General features: G+C 44.4%; 1 protein-coding gene across 2 annotated transcripts in view; it reads right to left on the minus strand.

Moving 5' to 3' along the window:
- col14a1b (collagen, type XIV, alpha 1b) overlaps positions 1–21,350 on the minus strand; it is a 64,093-nt gene that overhangs the window by 33,456 nt on the left and 9,287 nt on the right. For both annotated transcript variants that reach the window (XM_062529595.1, XM_062529596.1), the window contains exons 6-19: positions 14,536–14,691; positions 13,442–13,561; positions 10,864–11,028; positions 10,330–10,491; positions 9,794–9,951; positions 8,858–8,987; positions 7,713–7,858; positions 6,843–6,972; positions 5,502–5,641; positions 4,944–5,070; positions 4,283–4,425; positions 3,894–4,026; positions 3,639–3,683; positions 2,124–2,266 (exon numbers count right to left, since the gene is read on the minus strand). In XM_062529595.1, coding sequence (XP_062385579.1) covers positions 2,124–2,266; positions 3,639–3,683; positions 3,894–4,026; positions 4,283–4,425; positions 4,944–5,070; positions 5,502–5,641; positions 6,843–6,972; positions 7,713–7,858; positions 8,858–8,987; positions 9,794–9,951; positions 10,330–10,491; positions 10,864–11,028; positions 13,442–13,561; positions 14,536–14,691 — 1,898 coding nt within the window. The remainder of the gene's footprint in view (positions 1–2,123; positions 2,267–3,638; positions 3,684–3,893; positions 4,027–4,282; positions 4,426–4,943; positions 5,071–5,501; positions 5,642–6,842; positions 6,973–7,712; positions 7,859–8,857; positions 8,988–9,793; positions 9,952–10,329; positions 10,492–10,863; positions 11,029–13,441; positions 13,562–14,535; positions 14,692–21,350) is intronic.

Consider the following 21,350-nt stretch of genomic DNA (forward strand, 5'->3'; position numbering starts at 1 on the left):
AGGAAGCTTTTACCCAAAACTTGTTAGAAACGAAAACGTAAATTCTACGAGCCAGCCAGTCATCGGAGGTCATCGCGGGACAGTGCATTAGCACCACCATCAGCTTGTTCGCTCGGCAAGACAGCAAGTTCTGAGTAATGATGGGGAGATCTGATTTTTATTACTTGCCTCTCTCTCTGACTGTGCAGCTAAAGCTCATCATTGTCCTTTATATCTATGCACAGCACTGGCAGGGAATAGCAATGCCGTCGACGCCCGACCGACTAAACAAATGGGACCGCAGCAGTCACCGACAAACACTGAGCTGCTTGGCAAATAAAAAAGACTTCAAAAGCAAACCAAAACCAATCAGATTTAATGTAATAAACAAGTGAGAGATGGCACAATATGCCTTCTCTGAGCTTTTAATACAGCCATTTCATTAGACGTGTGATTCACTTTTTTTTTGACACAACTGGGTCGATATATAAATCACACTAGGAAATCTGCCTCCTCCCGACCTGCCTCCATTGCTTTTTTTTTTTGGTAAATGGATAGGCTGGGATGTTGGGGGACAGGGGAGGAGGGCGTCTGGGTTATCTCTACGCTGTTGCAGCGATTAAGGGTTGAGACCGTGGCATCTTTAGCACTCCCCAGGCAGGGATGAGAGGGGGCTCTTTGACGCGAGAGAAGGAAACCGGATTTGAAACGCTCTGCGGCTTTGTGTGTCAATCTCATCCCGTTTCCTTTCTCTTTTTTTTGTCTTTGTATGCAAGGACTTGCCAGGGTAGGCATTCACTGCGCAGCCTTTCATGACGGAGAACATAAAAGTCATTAAATTCCTCCTTAACAAAAGTGAACAATGGGAAGTGGCATGGTGATGCATTGCAGAAGTAGGACAACTGCACAGTTGGCACAGTAAATAACTGAGTGGGAATGTAGTCCATTCATCAGACTCAAGGAATACATATTTCATTGTGTAGCTGTTCACTTAAACCTTAGCCAGAAGTTAAGCTTCAATTATTTAGTATATGAGTGGCAAAAATATAGTAAACAATCCTAACCAAAAGCATATTAAGGTTACACGACTAGAGTCAATTAAGTCAACTGTGTCGGCAGGCATATGTAAGTAGCTTGACTGAATTGAATAGCAGACAAAACTCAAAATACTGTAACATAATACTAACAACAACACATCAAGAAAACACAGAGTGACACAGTTCAACTGTCTACAGTACAGGCCATACACTCCATACATAATTTGCATTCTGACTGCATGCAGCCTAGCCTTCCACATGCTGAAGTTTCACAATTATGACAACTGTGAAGCACAGAGTCTGACAAATCAATTTAATGCCAAATGTGGGGCCCCACAGATCAAAAAATACCAAAGGCGCTTTGGGTGTGCGCCGAGTGACATGTACCCCTCCATCAGATGAAGGCTGGGAAAATTGGATTTTATAATGCAGGCACACTTCTCTTCATCAAGTATTTATAATGGCAGTAGTAAAATCAAATTTGAACAAAGAGAACAAGTCACACCCAGGCAGCCCAGTACTAGCAAGGGCTGAACAAACATGTAGACCCTCGGCAAATGCAGGAGCTGTCCACTGGACAAGTGGTGCTGAAATGCCAAATGGCAACACATCACTCCTCAAAATATGTGACGCATGCATATAAGCACACATGGCATATATTAAAGGACTGGGAGCACGCATTTCATATGGAAACACAATGAACGAGCTAAACAGAAGTACTAAAAAAACAAACATTATGAAATGGATAAACCTATTTGCTTTCTGTCATTAGGAGTGACTTTTGGTTACTTAAAGTTTGCCACTAGTAGAGTGGGGGAGAGAAGACATGACCCCAAACAGCACAAAGGACTAAAGTGGTGAGGAGACTTGGGGGGGCGCAACAGGCTACAGCGCTCATGCCATATACGGGTCCGAGTGCCCACGGGGACCCAGGTTCGAGTCCGACCTGCGGTCATTTACCGATCCCACCCCATCTCTCTCTCTCCCACTTGCTTCCTGTCTCTCTCTACTGTCCTATACGAATAAAAGCAAAAAACCCAAAAACATAAATACTCCGCGGTGCAGAGACTGAGGGGAGACACTGAGAGAAGCGATCAGCACACTCACCACCTCCTCTGCGCGGTCCCCTTGGGCCGTCACGTAGGCGACGCGGTACTGGCGGACATTGGGGTCCTGTTGCTCCCAAGACACCTGGAAGCTGAAGGTGGTCTGATCACTGATCTGCATGTTCCTTATGGCCTGACGCGCCACTGAGGAGACAACGAGGGATTGGAATTTGTTATAGATTTCCATTATAGGAAAGCGAAAGCTTGATGAATTAAACATGCAATGTAAACACATTCTAAATGGATGAAATGACATATGACATGACATCTCATGGCTTGTTCTTAAAGACTGTGAGACTTCACTGCATATTTAAATCAAATCAAGATCTAGAATGCGAATAAAGAGTCTGAATGTGCAGGGGAGAAAGGGATCTCTTATTGCCTCTAAAGACTACAGTAGCCTGGGTGTTCCCATCCTGCCTTGCGCGGTGATTTCATTCACGCTGCAAAGGCCGCCTGGAAACTAACACCCAAATTTTCGCCTGATGTTGGTGACCAATCACAGAACATGGGAGAAAGCAAGACCATGATGAGCTATGCACAGACGCATTTGATAGACATCCGTGGCGCCCAATGAACGGATCTGGGCATTTTTTCAAATACGAAAAAATGAACGTCTGGTTGCCAGACCACGTCTCATTTGAGAAGTGGTAGGCGCTAGCCAGGCTATCTAAAGCCTAATTTCACAAGACAAAGTGTGACCGTACGAACACCAACGTTTGGCCCGAGACCACACTGTTTCCTGAGAAAGTCCCTGTTCACATTCAGTCTGCCTTTGTTTTGGGGATTTACAATAATATTTTATGAGGATTTCTAATATTTGTATAAATACACCAACCCACAAAGACCTCCTACAGATTTGGTCAGCAGGTGTTGCAGGGATATTTATTCACAGTATCCGGTTAAATCCTCATAAGAGTAACAGTAATCGGTCACTGACACATGCTTCCATTCATCCCCTCCTACATCCAGCATTGGTATTAGCTCAATTTGTAAACTATCGTCTAGGTGTGTGGGTGGGCAATCTTCTCAGCGCCAGCGCCAGAATCTACAGTACATGGAGCTGCCAAGCTGGGCCAGGCTTTAGCGTGCCTGGCATATTTACATGGTGGGAGACTGGGGGAGAGCAATCCCTCAATGCCAACAATAGAGCCTCAACACAATCACTGCCATTCATATTTAGTTCTCCATCAAGCTATCAGATTGCAATAAAATAACCAATCTATACATAACATGTTAGTACCACATGATGGATGGATTATCAGGAGGTTATTGGATGGATTTATGGATAAATGGATGCATTATTATTAGATATTTTAATCTTATAGACCAGTTACTGGTTATATGAACCAGTTATATATACAGTATCTCACATAAGAAATGTAATAGGAGTCTGAATAGGAACGCAGAAGTCCCAAAATACATTTCACTTTATGGTTTTGTTGCTGAATCAACAAATCCAACACACATATATGCATTATCTGGAAAGGGAAAAAAAATGCTGAGGTAAGCTCACCTGCAGTTGTGGTGGTGGTGGTCCTGACCGTTGCGGTTCCTGCCACTACAAGAAATATGCAGAACATGAACAAAGCTAAGCCTCACCTCACGACTCAAAACTGCTTTATAGAGAGTAATTAGGTTCTTGTTAGATTTTTTTTACCATTACAGAAGGCTTAGAAATGTCTAGATTCAAATCTATCGAGGGTGAACACTGCACAGAATCTAGCTACTGTAGCATCTTGTTTTGTGTTCTGTCCAGCTCTGTCCATACCAGTAGTTTCTACCAGGATGACAGACTCGCTCTCCGACTCGTCCCTGTAGATGGCGGAGAGGGACACCTCGTACTCAGTGTCGGGCTTCAGGCCAGTCACAAGGTAGGTGTTGGTCTGGGCATTCACCATCACCTTGAATAAATGTGGGAAAGAGGATGGATTGAGTTACACAGTACACTAGTCAGAATCACAGGCTAGACAAATGGACAAATGGACAGAGGCAGACAGACAGACAGAAAGACAGACAGACAGACAGAAAGACAGACAGACAGACAGACAGGCACATGTATGATGTCTGACAGGCCGACACACATATATAAAGACAGGCACATCTGAAGACAGACAAGCAGACACGCATGGCGAGACAGATAGACAGACAGACAGACACCTCTTCAAGGTCTCCCTCGCCGTCGCTCTCTCCCCACAGGAGTTTGTACAGGACGATGTCTGTGGCAGGGTGCCGCCAGCTGACCCTGAAGCTGGTCTCGCCGACCTCTTTGGTTTGCCCATTCAAAGGCTCCGGAACCGTCTCTGCAACAGAAGCAGAGGACGTTCTCACACAACAACGTCAGCGCAAGAATCCAAACACAAGAAAACACTCACATAGTCGACATCTAAACAGGCATCTTAGTGAAATGTTTATCCTTGGCCACTTATATTATAGAACACAAAAAACACATTTTCCACAGTTCACAGATAATGAATTTTCCACAGTTATCCAGTATGTACATGTAATGGTATACAAGCAAGAACATACAAGTACATGATAACACTATGTCAAAAGATACTAAAATTGGCTGGGTTTCCCAGATTCGTTAAGAAGCTCTTAAGTGCTGAGACTTCTTAGGAGCGCTATCAGAACGTTCTAACAACGCTCCAAAGAAGTTCTTAGCACTTAAGAGCTTCTTAACGAATCTGGGAAACCCCGACCATTATTGGTCAATCATGACTGTTGTTCTTTCGGTATCCATGGCAAACATAATGGCATGCTGCCATGTTCTAGAATAGATATTCACGCCACTACAAAAGGTTTGAGCACTGGCTCTTACTGGTGGTGAAGCTGCCCCTGAGAGCTTCAGAGGGACCCTCGGCATATTTGGCGTAGATGGCCACAGTGTACTCCGTCAGCGAGGTCAGATTCTGCAGCAGCTGAGTGGTGATGGGTCCCACCTCAAACTGGGCGAAAACATGTTGAGGACAACATGAGGTTAGTAGGGAAATATCATGGGCTCAAAATGTACAACCTCATACACAGAAACACTACGTCCACACAGCACTGTGGTAGTGAATATGTGGTGTGATGGTAGCTCTTTGCGATGGCAGGTTGCTAAACAATTTGTATAAAGAGAGAGCAGCGCACACCTATATTTTGCGAGGTGCTGGTCACGGTAATACTGTAGTTTAAAGAGGATGGAGGAAACCGCACACTCTTGTTCTGATGCCCAAATTTTATTAAACAACGTTTCGGCTTAGAAGCCTTTGTCAAGTTTTTCTTCAAGGTTGCTAAACAATAGCTGATGTATATATTTAATCAAGGCTGTACTGGTTGTTGCATACGTGTTTCAGTGGAGACCAAAAAACATAAGCAGTGGTACAGAAGCCCATACCTCTTTGGTCTCTGCGCCCCTGGTCTTCACATAGACAATGCGGTAACCTCTGACCTTCCGGGACGCTTCGTTCCAGCTCAGCTGGGCAGTGCTGTGGCTGACGTCCGTGATGCGAAGGTTCCGCGCCGGAGAGAGCGGCACTGTGGGAGGAGAGGGCAAGCAAAGAGGGACAAAAGAGATGAGAACTGTTTATTTATGGATAAAGGCTGGAATACAAATGCACGAGCAGGTCAAACTAACACTGAAGCGCAAGTTAACGACCAAATGAATTTAGCTTGGGTAATAATTAAATCTGAGATAACAACCTCACCTCAAAATGAGAGAGAGAGCGAGAGAGAGAGAGCGTGAGAGGATGAGTGAGAGGGATGAAGAGTCAAAGAGATAGAAAGTGCAAGGGTAGGGCACACACACATGAGGGGGTGATTCCCAATGTCATTGCATAAACCATAAACACTTTAATTAACCATGGACAGAGTCCCACCTCACTCGGCTAAACACGGCCTCCTTCTCTTTCTCTCTGTCTCTCTCTTTCTCTCTCTCCCTCTCCCTCTCTCTCTCTCTCTATCTCTCTCTCTGACGCCCTTGGACTAAGAATTAGGCACGTAAGCTTTGTAATTCACCAAGCACAGCTCGGGCTCTGCAGTTTTTCCATCAGAGCGGCCGGGGGCAGGAGAGTTCACTCTTCTCAATTTAGCAGCAGCTCAGAGCCGGAACAGCGCAAGCAGAGGTGCTCACACCGCGAATGGGGAAGAAGCCCGGGCAGAGAATTTTAAAGTTGCCCTGAAAAAAAACGTACAGGGACAAGCTGTGGTTTCCTTGCTACCCCCCACTCCCCCACCTCCCCACCCGCCTGCTGTCTAAAATAAAATAAAATTGTAGAAGATGGGGAAGGATATTGCTAATGAAAATGATATTCCTCTCTTGATTGGTTTGACTGATCCTTCATAAAACTGATGAAATAATTCAAATTAGTTCATAAAACTAGTTCATTAAACTAATAAAATTACTCATAAAACTAATAAAAAAAACTAATATAAGGCACAATTACAGTTACATATGATAAGTATGCATACTTAAACTAGATCTTGGACACACAGATTAGATTGACGTCTGTTTTGATGTGTTAGGTCTCTCCAGATACCGGTACAGATCATAAAATATTCATGATCTGATTAGTCTGTTATCATTTTCTGAGGGTATATTATTATATGACTGTTAATAATTTATGGCAGCATAATTAAGCATCCCAGTTACATCTTGAACCATGATGCGACTGCAGGCTACAGAAACTGAGTGAATGACAAAGCGATGCTTTCCTGGACAGCTCTCCCTGTGACTTACATGTGGTTTCTTGACTGGTCATAGGGTCACTGGCGTCGTCTCCATACATGGCGTAGACGGTCACTGTGTATTCGGTGTCTGGGGTCAGACCCTCCAGCTCGACCTCTGTCACAGTGTCCGCTACTTTCACCTAGTTGCACAAACACACACGTACACACACACACACACACACACACACACACACACACACACACACACACACAAACACGCATACACACACACACACACACACACACACACACACACACACACACACACACACACACACACACACACACACACACACACACACACACACACACACACCAAAAACAACAAGATTAGATTCCGTTTGGGCAAAATGTCTCTGCGAATGCCCAGCAGCAGAGTCCCCCATAGGAGCAGTAAAGTCCTCAGTCCTTGAGGGTAGCGACACCATCCCTCTATCTAGACCAACTCATAAACCCAAGGAAACATGAATGGAGAGAGATTAGGTTTCTCCAGTTTAGAGTAGGAACACGTTTTAGTGGTAAATTGGCAAGTGAACGGGTCTTTAAATGGAGTGCCTGAATCTGGTGTGATTATTCTGCCTGAAGGGAGTGTTATCTCCTAATGAGAATTAGGAGCTGGGAAAAGCTCTAATGGATACTCTTAATAATACCCTACTCCCTCAATTTGACCTCAATTTTCTTTCCACCCTCTTCCCGCTCTCTATCTCTCTCTCTCTCTCATTCTGTCCGGTTCCTCTATCTACCCTTCACACCCTTTCACTCACTCCATCTTCCACCCACCCCTGAAATGTTAATCTTCCCAAATCCAAACCTCACACCCATCATTACCCTGCCGCCACCACCACCATCATCTCTCCATCTTTTTGTCTCCTCCGCTCACCTCTTTCTCGTCGGCCGGGTCCCCCTCTGTGAGCGGGGCGTAGAGGATCATGTAACCCGAGGCGCCCGCCGCGCCCTTCCAGCGGACCTGCATGCTGTTGTGAGTGACGTCGAAGAGCTCCAGGTTGTCCACCATGGGCAAGGCCACTGTGGTCGAGGCAGAGAGGCAAAGTTAGGGGGGAAACAAAGTCAGAGGACAAGCCACAGTCACCATCTATCAGTTTGCTTGGCTGTTTGCTGCCCCCCCCCCCCACACACACACACAGACACACAGACACACAGACACATACAGTACACACACACACACACACACATACACACACACACAGACACACACACACACACACACACACAAAGACACACACACACACACACACACACACACACACACACACACACACACACACACACACACACACACATACACACACACACACACACACACACACACACAACCATCCCCAATTCACGACGTTATTAACTTTGAGGCAAGGTCAGTCTGTCACTGATATACGCAGGCATGCAATAACGGCTCCTAATTCCACTCGGCCGTCAATGAATAATAGAAAAACAGAGAAGTGTGATTGTGGGCCCTGATTGCAGTCCCGAGGAGCAGTGTTGCACAGATAGCCCCCAAAGGAAAAGAGAAGGGGCTATATTAGGCAACAGCATTAACTCCCATTTAAACCTGTTTCCTGATGTAGCAAACACACACCATGTAGTGATTAGTGGCACACAGACAGAATCACATTTTGTTCCTTTGCAGAATCTTCAATTGAAAATTGGTTTTTGACCATTACACGGGCTTGTAGATTGCGATGTGAGTGGAGGGAACGTCCTGTGTTTTTGTCCATCGCATTAATTCTGCCAGCTGGTTAATGCACTCTAAAGACCTGCAATCATACTTTTTCTTTCTGATTCCATCAGTGCTATTCATGCTACTTTCCTCTCTCCTGCCTTTAGATCAATTTCCACACCAAAATTATCGGGGGGGGACGATTTCTTGTCCCTAGTTTGCCGTTCTGCTGTTCAGTAGCCATCGTAAGATGGGCTTTTTCTAAGGGACAGTAATGCTCTTTTTCCCTCCCAGTGCTATTGTGTTGGGTCGTGAGTCAGGGGTGAGTCACTCAGTTCAGAGGCACTCACGTGTCGTCGCGGTGCCGCGGAGCGCTTCGCTGGCGGTGTTGCTGTAGACGGCGAACACGGCCACCTGGTACTCGGTCAGGGAGTTCAGGTAGCGCAGCACCACCGTGTTCTCGTTGCCGTTCACCACCACCTGTGCAATGGCAACCATGGTGGTTATTATAGAGTGAAGGCAAGCACACATGCACACACACACACGCAAACACACACACAAAAACAGACTGTACTCATTCAAAACATCAACACTCAAACTTCAAATTCATCTCATCGCCATGCACACACTCACAGAAAAAATATTCTCTCTCTCTCTCTCTTTCTCACTCACTCACTCACTCACTCACTCTCTCTTTTCATCTATCAATCATTGAAAACATGATGCTCACAAAAGCTGTCAATCACTAACACCCTGTCTGTCACATACACATTGTTTGTCACAAACACATGCATTGCACAAGTCAACACAAAAACAAGGCTGCTCATCCCCTGCGAACAGATGGTAGGGGGCCAAGTGCCATCAGCACATCCAGCATGAGCCTTCATTTATTTGCGGCAGCACAGCTCAACCTCGTCTTCTCATGTCTGTCGCAGCGCAAAAAGCTGCATTCAGGAGGAACGCAAGCGAAGGATGGGCTGATGTGGTCCAGATGTGGTTCTGTGTGTGTGTGTGTGTGCATGTTGGTGCGTGACGCTGAGACTGAGCAGCAATTTGTATGTGTGACAGCAGGAGATCTTGAGGGTTTCAAGAGACACCTCTGTGGTGGCACTCATATCAGTGTTGGATACTCACTCTGTTAGTGAGGGAAATTGTGCAGAAGCAAATCTCAGAAATACACACACACACACACACACACACACACACACACACACACACACACAGAGACATGTGTACAAACACACACAAACACACACACACACACACACACACACACACACACACACCTCCTCTGGCTTGTCTCCTTTGGCAGGGTAGTACACCACGCGATACTTCTCGACCGCGCCGGGCGCATGTGTCCAGGTCACTCGGAAGCTCCGTGCCGTCACCTCAGAGGTCACCAGGTCACGCGGGGGAGCGGGGCTCTCTGGCTGCGGAGACTCTCCTGAAACAGCACGCCAGAAATATCAGGTGCTGTTTGTTCCGGCACTGAGGCAACTTTATGCCTCATTAATCACTTAGTCATGAGTAAAAAGCGAGGATGCAAAAACGTCAACAAACTTAATTTTGACTCCTCTATGCGGCAGTTGACAAAGAAAAGAGAGACACAGCATGTGTTCATGTGTAAGATTTGGGTTTCTCATCCCAAGATTATAGTCATTAAAATTGTAAAATTTTACATTTTATAAAATAAAAGAAGCCCTAATGTGATACTCCCAGAATTTCTCATACAGCATAATACCAATTCGTAAACGTCTGTATTTTCTCATCCACCTAGAGCGACCCCAGGAGTAGGCTAGTAAGCAGCAGGTCTCATGCTTGCCTTTGAGATCCTTATTGAGCTGCTCGACGCGATCACAGATGGTGCGGGTGAGGCTTTCCACGATGCTGCTCATGTCGCTGAAGTCTGCCACGTTATACACGTGGGTCTCCTGAGGAGCAGAGGCGATGGCCTTCAGCTCATTCTCGTCGGCGTTCTTCACACCTTCACAATACAGTCATAACAGCTGTTAGTGCTCAAGCCCGGTGAGAGCCCATTTTAATCATGAGTGACATCTATGTACAGTACATGTCAAAACATCTTTCATATTCTCTAAGCGAACAATTACTCCTGACATCCACAATTAATAATCTACAAATACAGTAACTGATCATTACCTAACCAACCAGTCTCTTACTCATAGAGTATGTGAAAAATAGCACTGGCATGTATGGATTTACCATAGTTCTAAGGGAAGTACATCATGAAAAATAGAACTGTTATCACTGCTGCTTTCGTTTTGAATATAATAGTTGTTGACTGATGACATACATAATTCCTTATTTCCCTGTGGAAACTATACTCTAAAGGTCATACCAATGGCAAACAGCTCAATTCCTGCATTCCGGAGACTCTGGGCAGGAGGCTGCACATCGTCCTGTGATTTCCCATCCGTGATCAGGATGCCAATTTTGGGAATGCCCGTCCTGGCGCCTGACTCCGGCTTGAAACTGTTCTCCAAGATGTACGTCAATGCAAGGCCTGGAAATACAAAGATGTATTGATTGTCTTATTTCAGGTCAAAGACGGCAACAGATTCAAAACAAGCGATCAATGTGAGATGGGGAAGAAGACACCCTCCTCAAAGTCACAAATGACCTCAGGGTATATTAAAGTGTCAGGACAGTTGCAAAACAGACTTACAATGGAGAGGTTTCACACAGGAAGTCAATCTGTCACACTTACATGGCTAACACGATCCCTGCTAATTCAGACACAGAGATACTGTCTCACCTTCACTAATGGCATTTTAAGAGAAGAACCACAAATGGCCCAATCTTGAACACAGGCATGCAAACTGGTCAGGGGTGAAAAAGGTGAGACTCTTCTCCGACCCCCAGAGCCCCCCCCCCCCCCCCCCCCCGCGGAACAAAAAATGGAAAAAAATCTTCCAAAGTGTGAGGGACCCGCTTTCTTTTCTGATGATTTCATAGGCCTAATGGACACAGGGACACTTCACCGATTAGCATTAAGCTTTGTATCTTTAGAAAACTAGTCATGTTTTTGAATGGTCATGCATTATTCCCTCAGTTTGCCTTGAGATGGGAGAAATACTGATTTCAATGTTGGACTTCCTGCTTTCAATGATGTAAAATCATCATTTTACATCATTGAAAGCAGGAAGTCCTATTCATGGGTTTCACTGAAATCCGTATTTCTCCCATCTCAAGGCAAACTGAGGGAATGATGCATGACCATTCAAAAACATGACTGGTTTTCTAAAGATACAAAGCTTAATGCTAATCGGTGAAGTGTCCCTTTAAACTATAAGTCTGAATATTTGTTGGACCAAACCAGGTAATCAATAAACTTGCTTGAGACACACTATTTCAAACTAGGCCTAATATTATTATATAAAATAGGGTAGATAGGCTTTATTTTTTCAAATTGTTTTTAAATGTTTTAATATGCATACTTGTGGTTTATATTGTGCTAGTGTTTAACCAACCAATAAAGTTATGTGAACTGTCTTCATATTACATGTTAAACTGTAGGCTACCTGTAGTCACAGACTAGGCTACTGATCAGGGTCCTGTAACTCGACAATCAAATGTAAATTTACGTTACGCATGGCTTACGAACTCGTAATGATCCGGGTGTAACTGAAACTTGTCGCAAGTCACACACACTCAAACGGTTACGTGCGTTACGTGTGGTCTGAAGCAGTCGCAACTTTTTTTGGCTACGTTACTATAGCGAATCATTTGAGTTGCATAGGCTATCTTTTGCGTAGGCTTTGCGTAAGGTCTATGCGCAGTGTGCTTCAAGACAGCATTAGCATGTCAATCAACTACGTCTCCGGACAAAACAAACCAGACCAGTTTATGAGCATTTAATTCAACAGTCACATTAGCCTTTGATATACACTGATAAAGTCTGCCTATTTGCTTCACCTTTTGCCGATCTAGATGGTTCAAACTGCACGTAGCCTATTCTTCATCAAAATAACTCGTTATGTCTACATTTTTGTCTAATTTCGCTGACTTTCATAACATTAGAAGAAAACAACCTATGCCCGTTGCTTCACTCAGCGTCTTTTTCTAATAGAAGTTGAAAGTTTCAACTAGCCCACCTTTGAAATCCCTCGGCATCTCCCCTCCATCTGTCCAGAATCACTATTCCACCTGATACGCATCTATCTGCGCTCACAACAGGGAGGCTATTGGCGTGCGCGTTCTGTTCGTTGCGCCTTTGTCAACAATTAGCTTCCACTAATGTTTATTAAACGCATAAGGGCTACATTCACGCATCCCTTGCTGATCAGACACGTTTTAAATGCGGCTCTGGAAACACCTCAAGATGCGTTAGCGTCTGCGCATGATTTTTAAACTCAGTTGTAAATTCAATTCACCTTGCCCCCCCCCCCCCCCCCTAAATATTTTCTCATCGGATCTGCACGAATCATGTAAGTCACCTATTTTTGATTCAAAACGGCGAATATCGCCGAAAGGTGAGGAGTTTGCATGCCTGTGAACATGTTAGATCTAATGCAACAAATGCACCTCGTCTGTGCCTCAATTCCCCGTGGATGTGTATGCATTCAGTAATCTTAATTACCAACCTGGAGCAATCCATGTATCGATTAGAAAACTCGTGGACTTGCTAAGACCAAAACAAATAAAGCAGGATTGTCGTCCACAAGGAACTACATCTGTAAATGTCCTATCCAGGTATTGAGTGTCTTGTGTTCATTACAAATGCATTGAATAAAAGCCAGAGGCTCAGTTGCTTTGACCAAAGTAGCATTCTGAATGCTAGAGCACAGCCTCTGCATCGAAGCCCATTTATGTGTAGCAGAAATTTAAAAAAATGTAAGCAAAGTAGGTGAAAAGCACAAAAAAATGCAAAAAGGCATAGAGAGCCCATGGAAAATACAGCAAGCGGGAGTGAGTACCAGTGAGTGTGTTGCCTCCTTTGTACGGCAGGGTCTTCACAGCGTCAATCACAGACTGTTTGGTCGTGTGGGCATTCAGATGCCACTCGATCCGTGGGTCACCACTGTACTGAGCCAAACCTGAAAGCAGAAATGTCCACAGTTGGAGCACTCTCACTCTCAGAGTAATATTATATGGACTGAAACACTGTGTCTCAGAAAGAATGTGAAAATGCTTAAAGGGATATTCCGCCATTTGTGGAAATACGCTCATTTTCCACCTTCCCTCGAGCAAAACAATCGATATTTACCTTGTTCCCGTTCATCCAGCCATTCTGTGAGTCTGGCGATACAACTTTTAGCTTCAGCCTACCATAGATCATTGAATCGGATTAGACCATTAGCTTCTCGCCTGCTAGCTTCATGTTTAAAAGTGACTAATATTTCTGGTAATTTTCCCATTTAAAACGTGTGTCCTCTCAAGTTAGAAAGTGCAATAAGACCAACTGAAAATGAACCCTGCCGTTTTTCTAGGCTGATTTGACATGGAACTACATTCTCATCTGGCGTAATAATCAAGGCAACTTGCAGCTACTGGCACTACTACTGCTTGATGTCTATGGGGACTATTTTCAGATGCTGCGTACGATATCACTGCGCCTATGGTACGTTTGCAAGTTGCCTTGATTATTACGCCAGATGAGAGTGTAGTTCCATGTCAAATCAGCCTAGAAAAACGCCAGGTTTCATTTTCAGTTGGTCTTATTGCACTTTCTAACTTGAGAGGAGACACGTTTTAAATGGGAAAATTATCAGAAATCTTAGTCACTTTTAAACATGAAGCTAGCAGGCGAGAAGCTAATGGTCTAATCCGATTCAGTGATCTATGCTAGGCTGAAGCTAAAAGTTGTATCGCCAGACTCACAGAATGGCTGGATGAACGGGAACAAGGTAAATATCGATTGTTTTGCTCGAGGGGAGGTGGAAAATGAGTGTATTTCCAAAAATGGCGGAATATCCCTTTAATGGACTGCGCAGAAGATGAACATTTCAGGACATTTTGAAGAGATGTCCATTAACCGTGAAAGGAGGGTTCAATGTGGGGAGCCACTTACCAATTCTGGTCTGGTCTGAACCCAGTGAGAAAGCACTGACCAAGTTCTCCAGAAATGCTCGGACCAGGCGGAAATTGATGCGGCCAATACTCCAGGAGCCATCGACCAGGATCACAATGTCCGCAGTGGCCGGGATTCTACATGTAAACTGGTCCACTACAAAGAACAAGATGAGTCAAGCATGATTGACTACTTTCCACCATATCCTCACTCACTGCAACAAATTATTGAACTTCAAGGAAAATGTGCACAAATCCCAAGCTTTTGATGTGCAGTTGGGGTCAAACAAACAAACAAAAAAACAATTTTAGTACATTTAGACAGAGTGGAATCCAGTAATTTCTCATTAGCATTTGATATTTGAGATCTCATTTAGCAATTTTACATTTTCAAGGACTTCTTTCAGTCAAGCCCACTAAGATCTGGAAATTGACCAGATACAACACGCTCAGGTAGCCTAGTGTGAGAGTTTAAGTCACTCAGCTGTAAATCCCAAGCTTTCACTGAGGAATGAGAAGGCCATGGGTAAGGGCACGGATGAGCTCAGAGTGACTGACTATACGCGTCAGAAAGACAACCCAAGGATTTTAGATCAGGCACTACAGTACATCTGTGCAGTGACCCAAATGACTTCTGTAACGCCTTGATTTAACCACCGTTGACTCCGCATTCTTCCACTGTCAGTCAATTCTAAATCACTTTGAATGCTTTTTTCTTTTTTCTTTTTTAAATACAGCCACAATGACAAACAGATTGTTTCACAGGATATGGAGTCAGACTGAACTGAATGTTTATTCATTTTCAGTGACACAAATTGCACCTTGTGTCATATATGTGAAACATGTTATTCCGAATTCCCAGAGCAGCGAGACTATTCTGATGCACTAATTATACTTAAATCAGCACCACTCTGGGCATTGTTTCACCTGAAAACTGCTTTCATCGTAAATTAAATATATTAACCCTCATGAGGTTTGGTAGACATCTGCTACTACCGTGCATAAAAAAAAAAAAAAACTCTTAATGTACTCTTGACACACACTATTCTTAGTGCACACTTGACAGCACAGGTGTGTTGTTATTCACGACACGCGTTCTCCTTAAGTTGCACTGAAGACAAAAGACAGCTCGATGCATTTAGAGCAAATCAACACGTGGCTCGGTCCACGGCCTGAGTCCTCGGTGGTTTGGACCGAGCTGATTAGTTGTGTGTGTCACAGCCTCGTCGCCAATCCTGCAGTAAATTGCTGCAGCCCTGATAGCTCTCGGTGACAGAGAACTTTTCTTTTTTTTCCTTTTTTCTTTCTCCTCCTCCTCCCGTCGTTTTCATGCAGACTGAAGAAGCGGTGCTGGGAGAAAAGCAAATCTTAGCGCCGAATCGCTGGTCTGAGCTCCCTGGGGAAATAAGCAAACATGAAGAACATGGTGGGCTGATGGCGCACAAACACAGGCATCAGTTAGTCATCAGCACAAAACTCATTCATCAGCCCAGGGAATCAGTGTCTGAAGACCAGACTCTATTCTCTCCTGCCAGGCATGCATACACTTAGCATACATTACATGACTATACTTTTTTTACTGTCGAGATCTGATTATCCTGCCAAACTCCCGGAGCTCAGCTGACTAAGGTTGAGCAGATTACTTTGAAATAGGAAAAACTGTGCATAAAGACAAACTACTGCAGAATGCTGCAGTACTGTCCACCCATAAACAGCATCCTGAAGATAACATACACAACAAGTGAATAACAGAGCACTGTTGAGCGAGGCTGAGAAGACTACCAGTGTACGGAGGAGAGAGGACTTGAACAAATGAAAAGCAATATGCAGCAGAAATGTAGAAGTCGTTAACAGACAGTAGACTGGGGAAGAGTCAAAAAAAGGACAGCAGAGCAAAATGGGGAAGAATGGAGTAGAATAGCATAGAATAGAATACAGTCAAACAGCAGGGATTAGACTAGAGCTGGAGGGTCCTCCATAGCAGCAAACAGGATAGAGGACCAGGAGGAGTAAGATAGTATAGAACCAAGACATCAAGTGGAAAAGACAGACAGGTGAAATCAAAATAGGAGTGAAGTGAAAACGAATAGACTGGCGCCGACTAAAGGTGAGTGGATTGGAGCTCAGAGGCACAGAAAATGACAGATGAAAATAAAGTTACACTCCGGGGGAAAAAATGCCCACAGTAAACGACAACGTATGTGCTGCTTATCGTGCCACAACACGTCGGGATCCTTAGACAGGAATCTTATGGTGTTTTCCCTCAGTCATTTAACTTGGCACCCACGACGGCGGAGCAAAAAGAGCAGCGCCCTCACCCACAGCGCAGCTATGCAGATCAATTGCTCCGTACATGTCTCCACAGAGTCTGAGGGTTGCTCTTGGAACAGCAGGGGCCACCAAATGAAATCTTAGGTGTATACAGCACACACAAAAAATAAATGATGCTTGTTGACAGTGTGTGTGTGTGTGTGTGTGTGTGTGTGTGTGTGCACAGATAAATACAGACGCACTCAGGTGAAGAGAGGCTAATTTGAGGGAACGTGCAACAAATGAAAGCCAATGGAGTTTACCCTGACTGATTTTCACTGATCACAGTAGGGGAGCAGAGACGCTCGGAGCGAGAAAGCAGCCGTGAGTGTGAGAGTAGCTCCAATAGCAGGGCCCCTGCTGTCTGCCAAACGCTACCAGCTGCGCTGAGGAGGGATCTTCTTTTGACAGCACACACCTACGAAAAGGAAGGCCTCCAGACTAGAGGTTTTTGAGAGGTCATGGGGTCAAAGGTGAGAGGTTGCCAGTAGATTGCCGGAGAGTGGAAGGCGTAAAAACGTCCTATCCCACTTAAGAAGATTTGTCGTCACGTAGACACATGCATTTACTTGGCATGACAGCTTTCATTCAGCTTACTTTGAATGAACATTGACATGAGTAGCTGGAAGCTGTGCTTGCCTTTAAAAAAAAAACAATGGCTTAACCTAGCTGGCTGAGATTCGTACTTCGATCTGATATTATATCCACTACTCATACGCCTAAAATATGCATTGGCTGAGTGTACTGACAGCTCTGGAATGCATACCTGTCCAAGTGAAGTGAACATGTAGTGCATCACTGTTAACTGCCTGAGAGAAAGAGCTCACTTCAAGCTGTTTCAGCTTGAGTTATCATAATACTCTCAGTGACTGGTGTGTCCGGATGCTGCCTGGCATCACATTCACCCACCCACAATCACACACACACACACACACACACACACACACACACACACACACACACACACACACACACACACACACACACACACACACACACACACACACACACACACACACACACCCTGTGAAGATGCTAGATGCAACCTTCACTGTTCTAGGACACTGCTTTAATAATTTAATGAGCTTTTGCACATGTGTCTCAGGGTATTAGCTGTGTAATGATCTGCTGGTGGAGGTAATGGGTTAACTGAACTACACCCACTCTTGTGCCAGGGTTTTGGAGTGGGGAGAGTCTCTTTTTGTACCATTGAAAGGTGCAAGTTGTTGTACAATGTCCATGTCCTGTCCATCTTATATTTGTCTTTTTGTTACTAGTGCAGTGCCAGCTCAGACATGCTATTCCTGTAGAAAACCCATAGCCCAATTACATGCCCGCAGGTAAGTCTGCCTTAAAAATAGCATGAAAGCCTATGTGTGCTTATTTTACTGATATATTTAACAGTATCTTGTGCACTATATATCCAAACAATGTCATCGGCGCTGCACTTACTTGTGCCTGTAGCAAGACACCTGTTCATTTTCAAATCAATCGGACTAATGGTTCAACGATAATGAAAATAACAGCCAAATAGACAGACAGACGCTCCTGTAATTTAGAGATAGATGTAGCTCTTGTTATTTATCCCCTTGTTTGTTGTGTCTGAACAATATTGTATACTGTTCTGTGTGACATGTTTGTATAGTTTTTCTGTTGTTTTTCTTAGTGTACAGTACTTTTACTTTTGCTGGCCAGGGCTCCGTTGAAAAAGAGATCTAAGATCTCAATGGGATTCACTGATTAAAGTCAAATATAAATCTAAATAAAATAAATTAAAACAGCTAAATTGTGGACACTTTTTCACACACATACACACTCACGCATGCACAAAATGCAAACAGGGCTATATATCACCAACAACCAACTTCATATCTTTAAAGAGCACACACACAGGTACACACAGATAAATAATATGTGTAGTTCCCCCATCCCCCATTCCAAGTCCCAAACTCACTCTGAAACTCTAATTGCTTCTAAAATAAGAATGCCATCCCCTTTGTCTTCTTCTTCCTTCAGTAGATCAATCAGTAGACGGCAAACCTGAGACATTAAGGAGTAAATCAATTTCATAATCTTTAAATCTAGCCACACGTCAATCACTTAGTCACCACCAGTGAGGCTGCAGCCCAAAATTCCAACAGAAAGTCAGCACCAATGCCAGACAGGTGAACAATGGGCAACAACATGTAAGAATGTTAACAAGCTGAAGCTCCCTGTTAGCAGCAGAAATAACAGCACTACCTTGGCTATCGGATTCTGCACAGAGGTGCGGCGACATGTCCTGTCACCTGTCACCAAATTGAAAAAGTAACCGGGCCCTGAAGATGGAATGGGAGCAGTGTGTGCTGCTGTGAAGATGAGCAGAATAAATGGCACTACAAATGAAGCATTATACTGCCAAAATCTGATCAATCAGCAATCCTTCACCCTCACCGACAACCACAAACTCTAACCAACAAACCACACACAGAAATACTTACTGCCTTATCACACCAAAAACACTAGCAAATCAAATTCCTTTCAAAAAAGTATGTATAGCCTACATATAATTTTCTTGTGACCAAAAACTATTTGTTATCTTTAGGGTCTTAGTCAGTCACTCTGAATACTGTTTGTGTCTGCTGCTCAGTCATCACCACCAACCGCCTCAGACCACAGCCTGAAGCAGCGGTGACAGATCAGCGCTCTACTCTATGATTTCGTGGCCTTTTGTTTTAAATGGTCAGGCAGTAGCGTAGTAGACCATATGGCGAGACTGCCATGTTACCGGCAGAGCAGGGATGTTACATGTTTATCTGTCAGCGCCGCTGACACAAACAAACAAGCCTCCGACATTATGATGAAGTTCTGGAGCTTGTGGGCCCGCCCTGGGGAAATTACCAGGTCCCGCGGCATCCTGTGCATATTTAAATCAACTTCTGCCACACACACATTTTGTGGTTGTGAAGCGCAACAAAGGATTATTCAGGCTACCAAGCCCATAGCAATGTATGGCGAACACGAGCGTAGTGTTCTTTTGTCAGTAAAGTAGGCTACCTGAGCTTATTGTGTGTGCCTACAGTATGTGTATGAGAGTGTATTTGTGTGCATTATTTTTGTTACTGTTACTTTGCATGTATGTGCATACTGTATGCACTACTATGAGAGAGTGTGTGTGTGTGTGTGTGTATGTGTGTGTGTGTGTGTGTGTGTGTGTGTGTGCGCGCTTCTGTGTGTGCTCGCTTTTGTCTCAGACCACTCCCAACGGTCTTCTTCCCAACATCTGTTAGGTACTGCACAGCTTTCACTTCATAAGTGGTGTTTTAGCTCTCTGAACAGAATGCTAATTACACCTTCAGATACCTCTTTGTTTATCTAAAAATAAAATCTCCTTCCCGGGCAAGTTGAGATGGGTAATGTCACTTTGCCACTGACGGATATTTAGAAGCCTGCATTTTGTAAGCATTGCAAGTCTACATTCAGTAACTAAACGCCTTTAAATGAGTCAGTTTCCCCTCAGTTTCTTGTCAAGCATTTACAAAGTGCCCCGAGGTTCCCGTATACGTCTGAAAATTGGTGGTTAATTGGCTTGCATGGCAGTCTCAAAGGTGGAACCAGTGCTGTTCCTGTCAGACGGATGGTGCCTTTAACCTAGCCTAGTTCTGGTGAGGCATCCGCCGAGGTATTGCGCCTCTGCAATTAATCTTGCGCTTCCAAATGACTCTGTCAAAGAGCCGAAAATTCACTGACGGCGTATTTACCCCATCAGACATTACTCAAGGTGAGGAGTGAGGGAGGTGTGCGCTTCTCCATGCAGATACGCAGACGTCTGCAGGCGTTGTTTGTTTCTGGACCCGCTTGATTTGTTGATTCATCCCTCATATGAAGTGGCCGCAGCGACAGCCCTGCAGCTCTACTGATCGGTTTTTTTTTTCTTCCCTCGGCTCTTGATCGTTCGTTCTGGAACTATTCGCAGAGAATTATGGGAGTCACCAAGAGGTAACGCCGGGGAAGCTCAGGGTCAGGAACTGCAGGCACACAAAGCTGGTCGTTCATTATCTGGTGCCACATCTGAACTCTTGACATTACGTCACTCACTAAGCCACTGACAACAGTGCGGAAAAAGAACCAGCAATCCATGAATCATGCAAGTGCTTGGCTCCTTCGGTTAGTTAATGGTGGCTGAGCACACAGATGCTTGCTGGTATCCGTGGGCTATGCAAATCAGTTTCTTGAGAACTTTACAATTCTCAGGCGCAAACAAAAAACGTTTTCTCCTCCTGGTAAATGGTACAGTTTCTCTGGGAGACAGCAGCGTTTATCACTGTGTTGGCTGCATCTGAACGGCTCCACACTTTGATGGAGTCCATATCCTGTTTGGAGGCTTCTGCTTGGTAGGAGCACAAGAGATTTACAACCTTGGTCTTTATCTGTGTATGAGCAGACACAGCTCATTTCGCTTTAGCTCACTCAACTCAAACTGCTTCCACGTCCTCCGGGTTTGTTTATGTTTGCGTTTACGTGCTG

This window comes from Sardina pilchardus, chromosome 24, assembly GCF_963854185.1.
Source record: "Sardina pilchardus chromosome 24, fSarPil1.1, whole genome shotgun sequence".
NCBI classification, from domain to species: Eukaryota; Metazoa; Chordata; class Actinopteri; order Clupeiformes; family Clupeidae; genus Sardina; species Sardina pilchardus.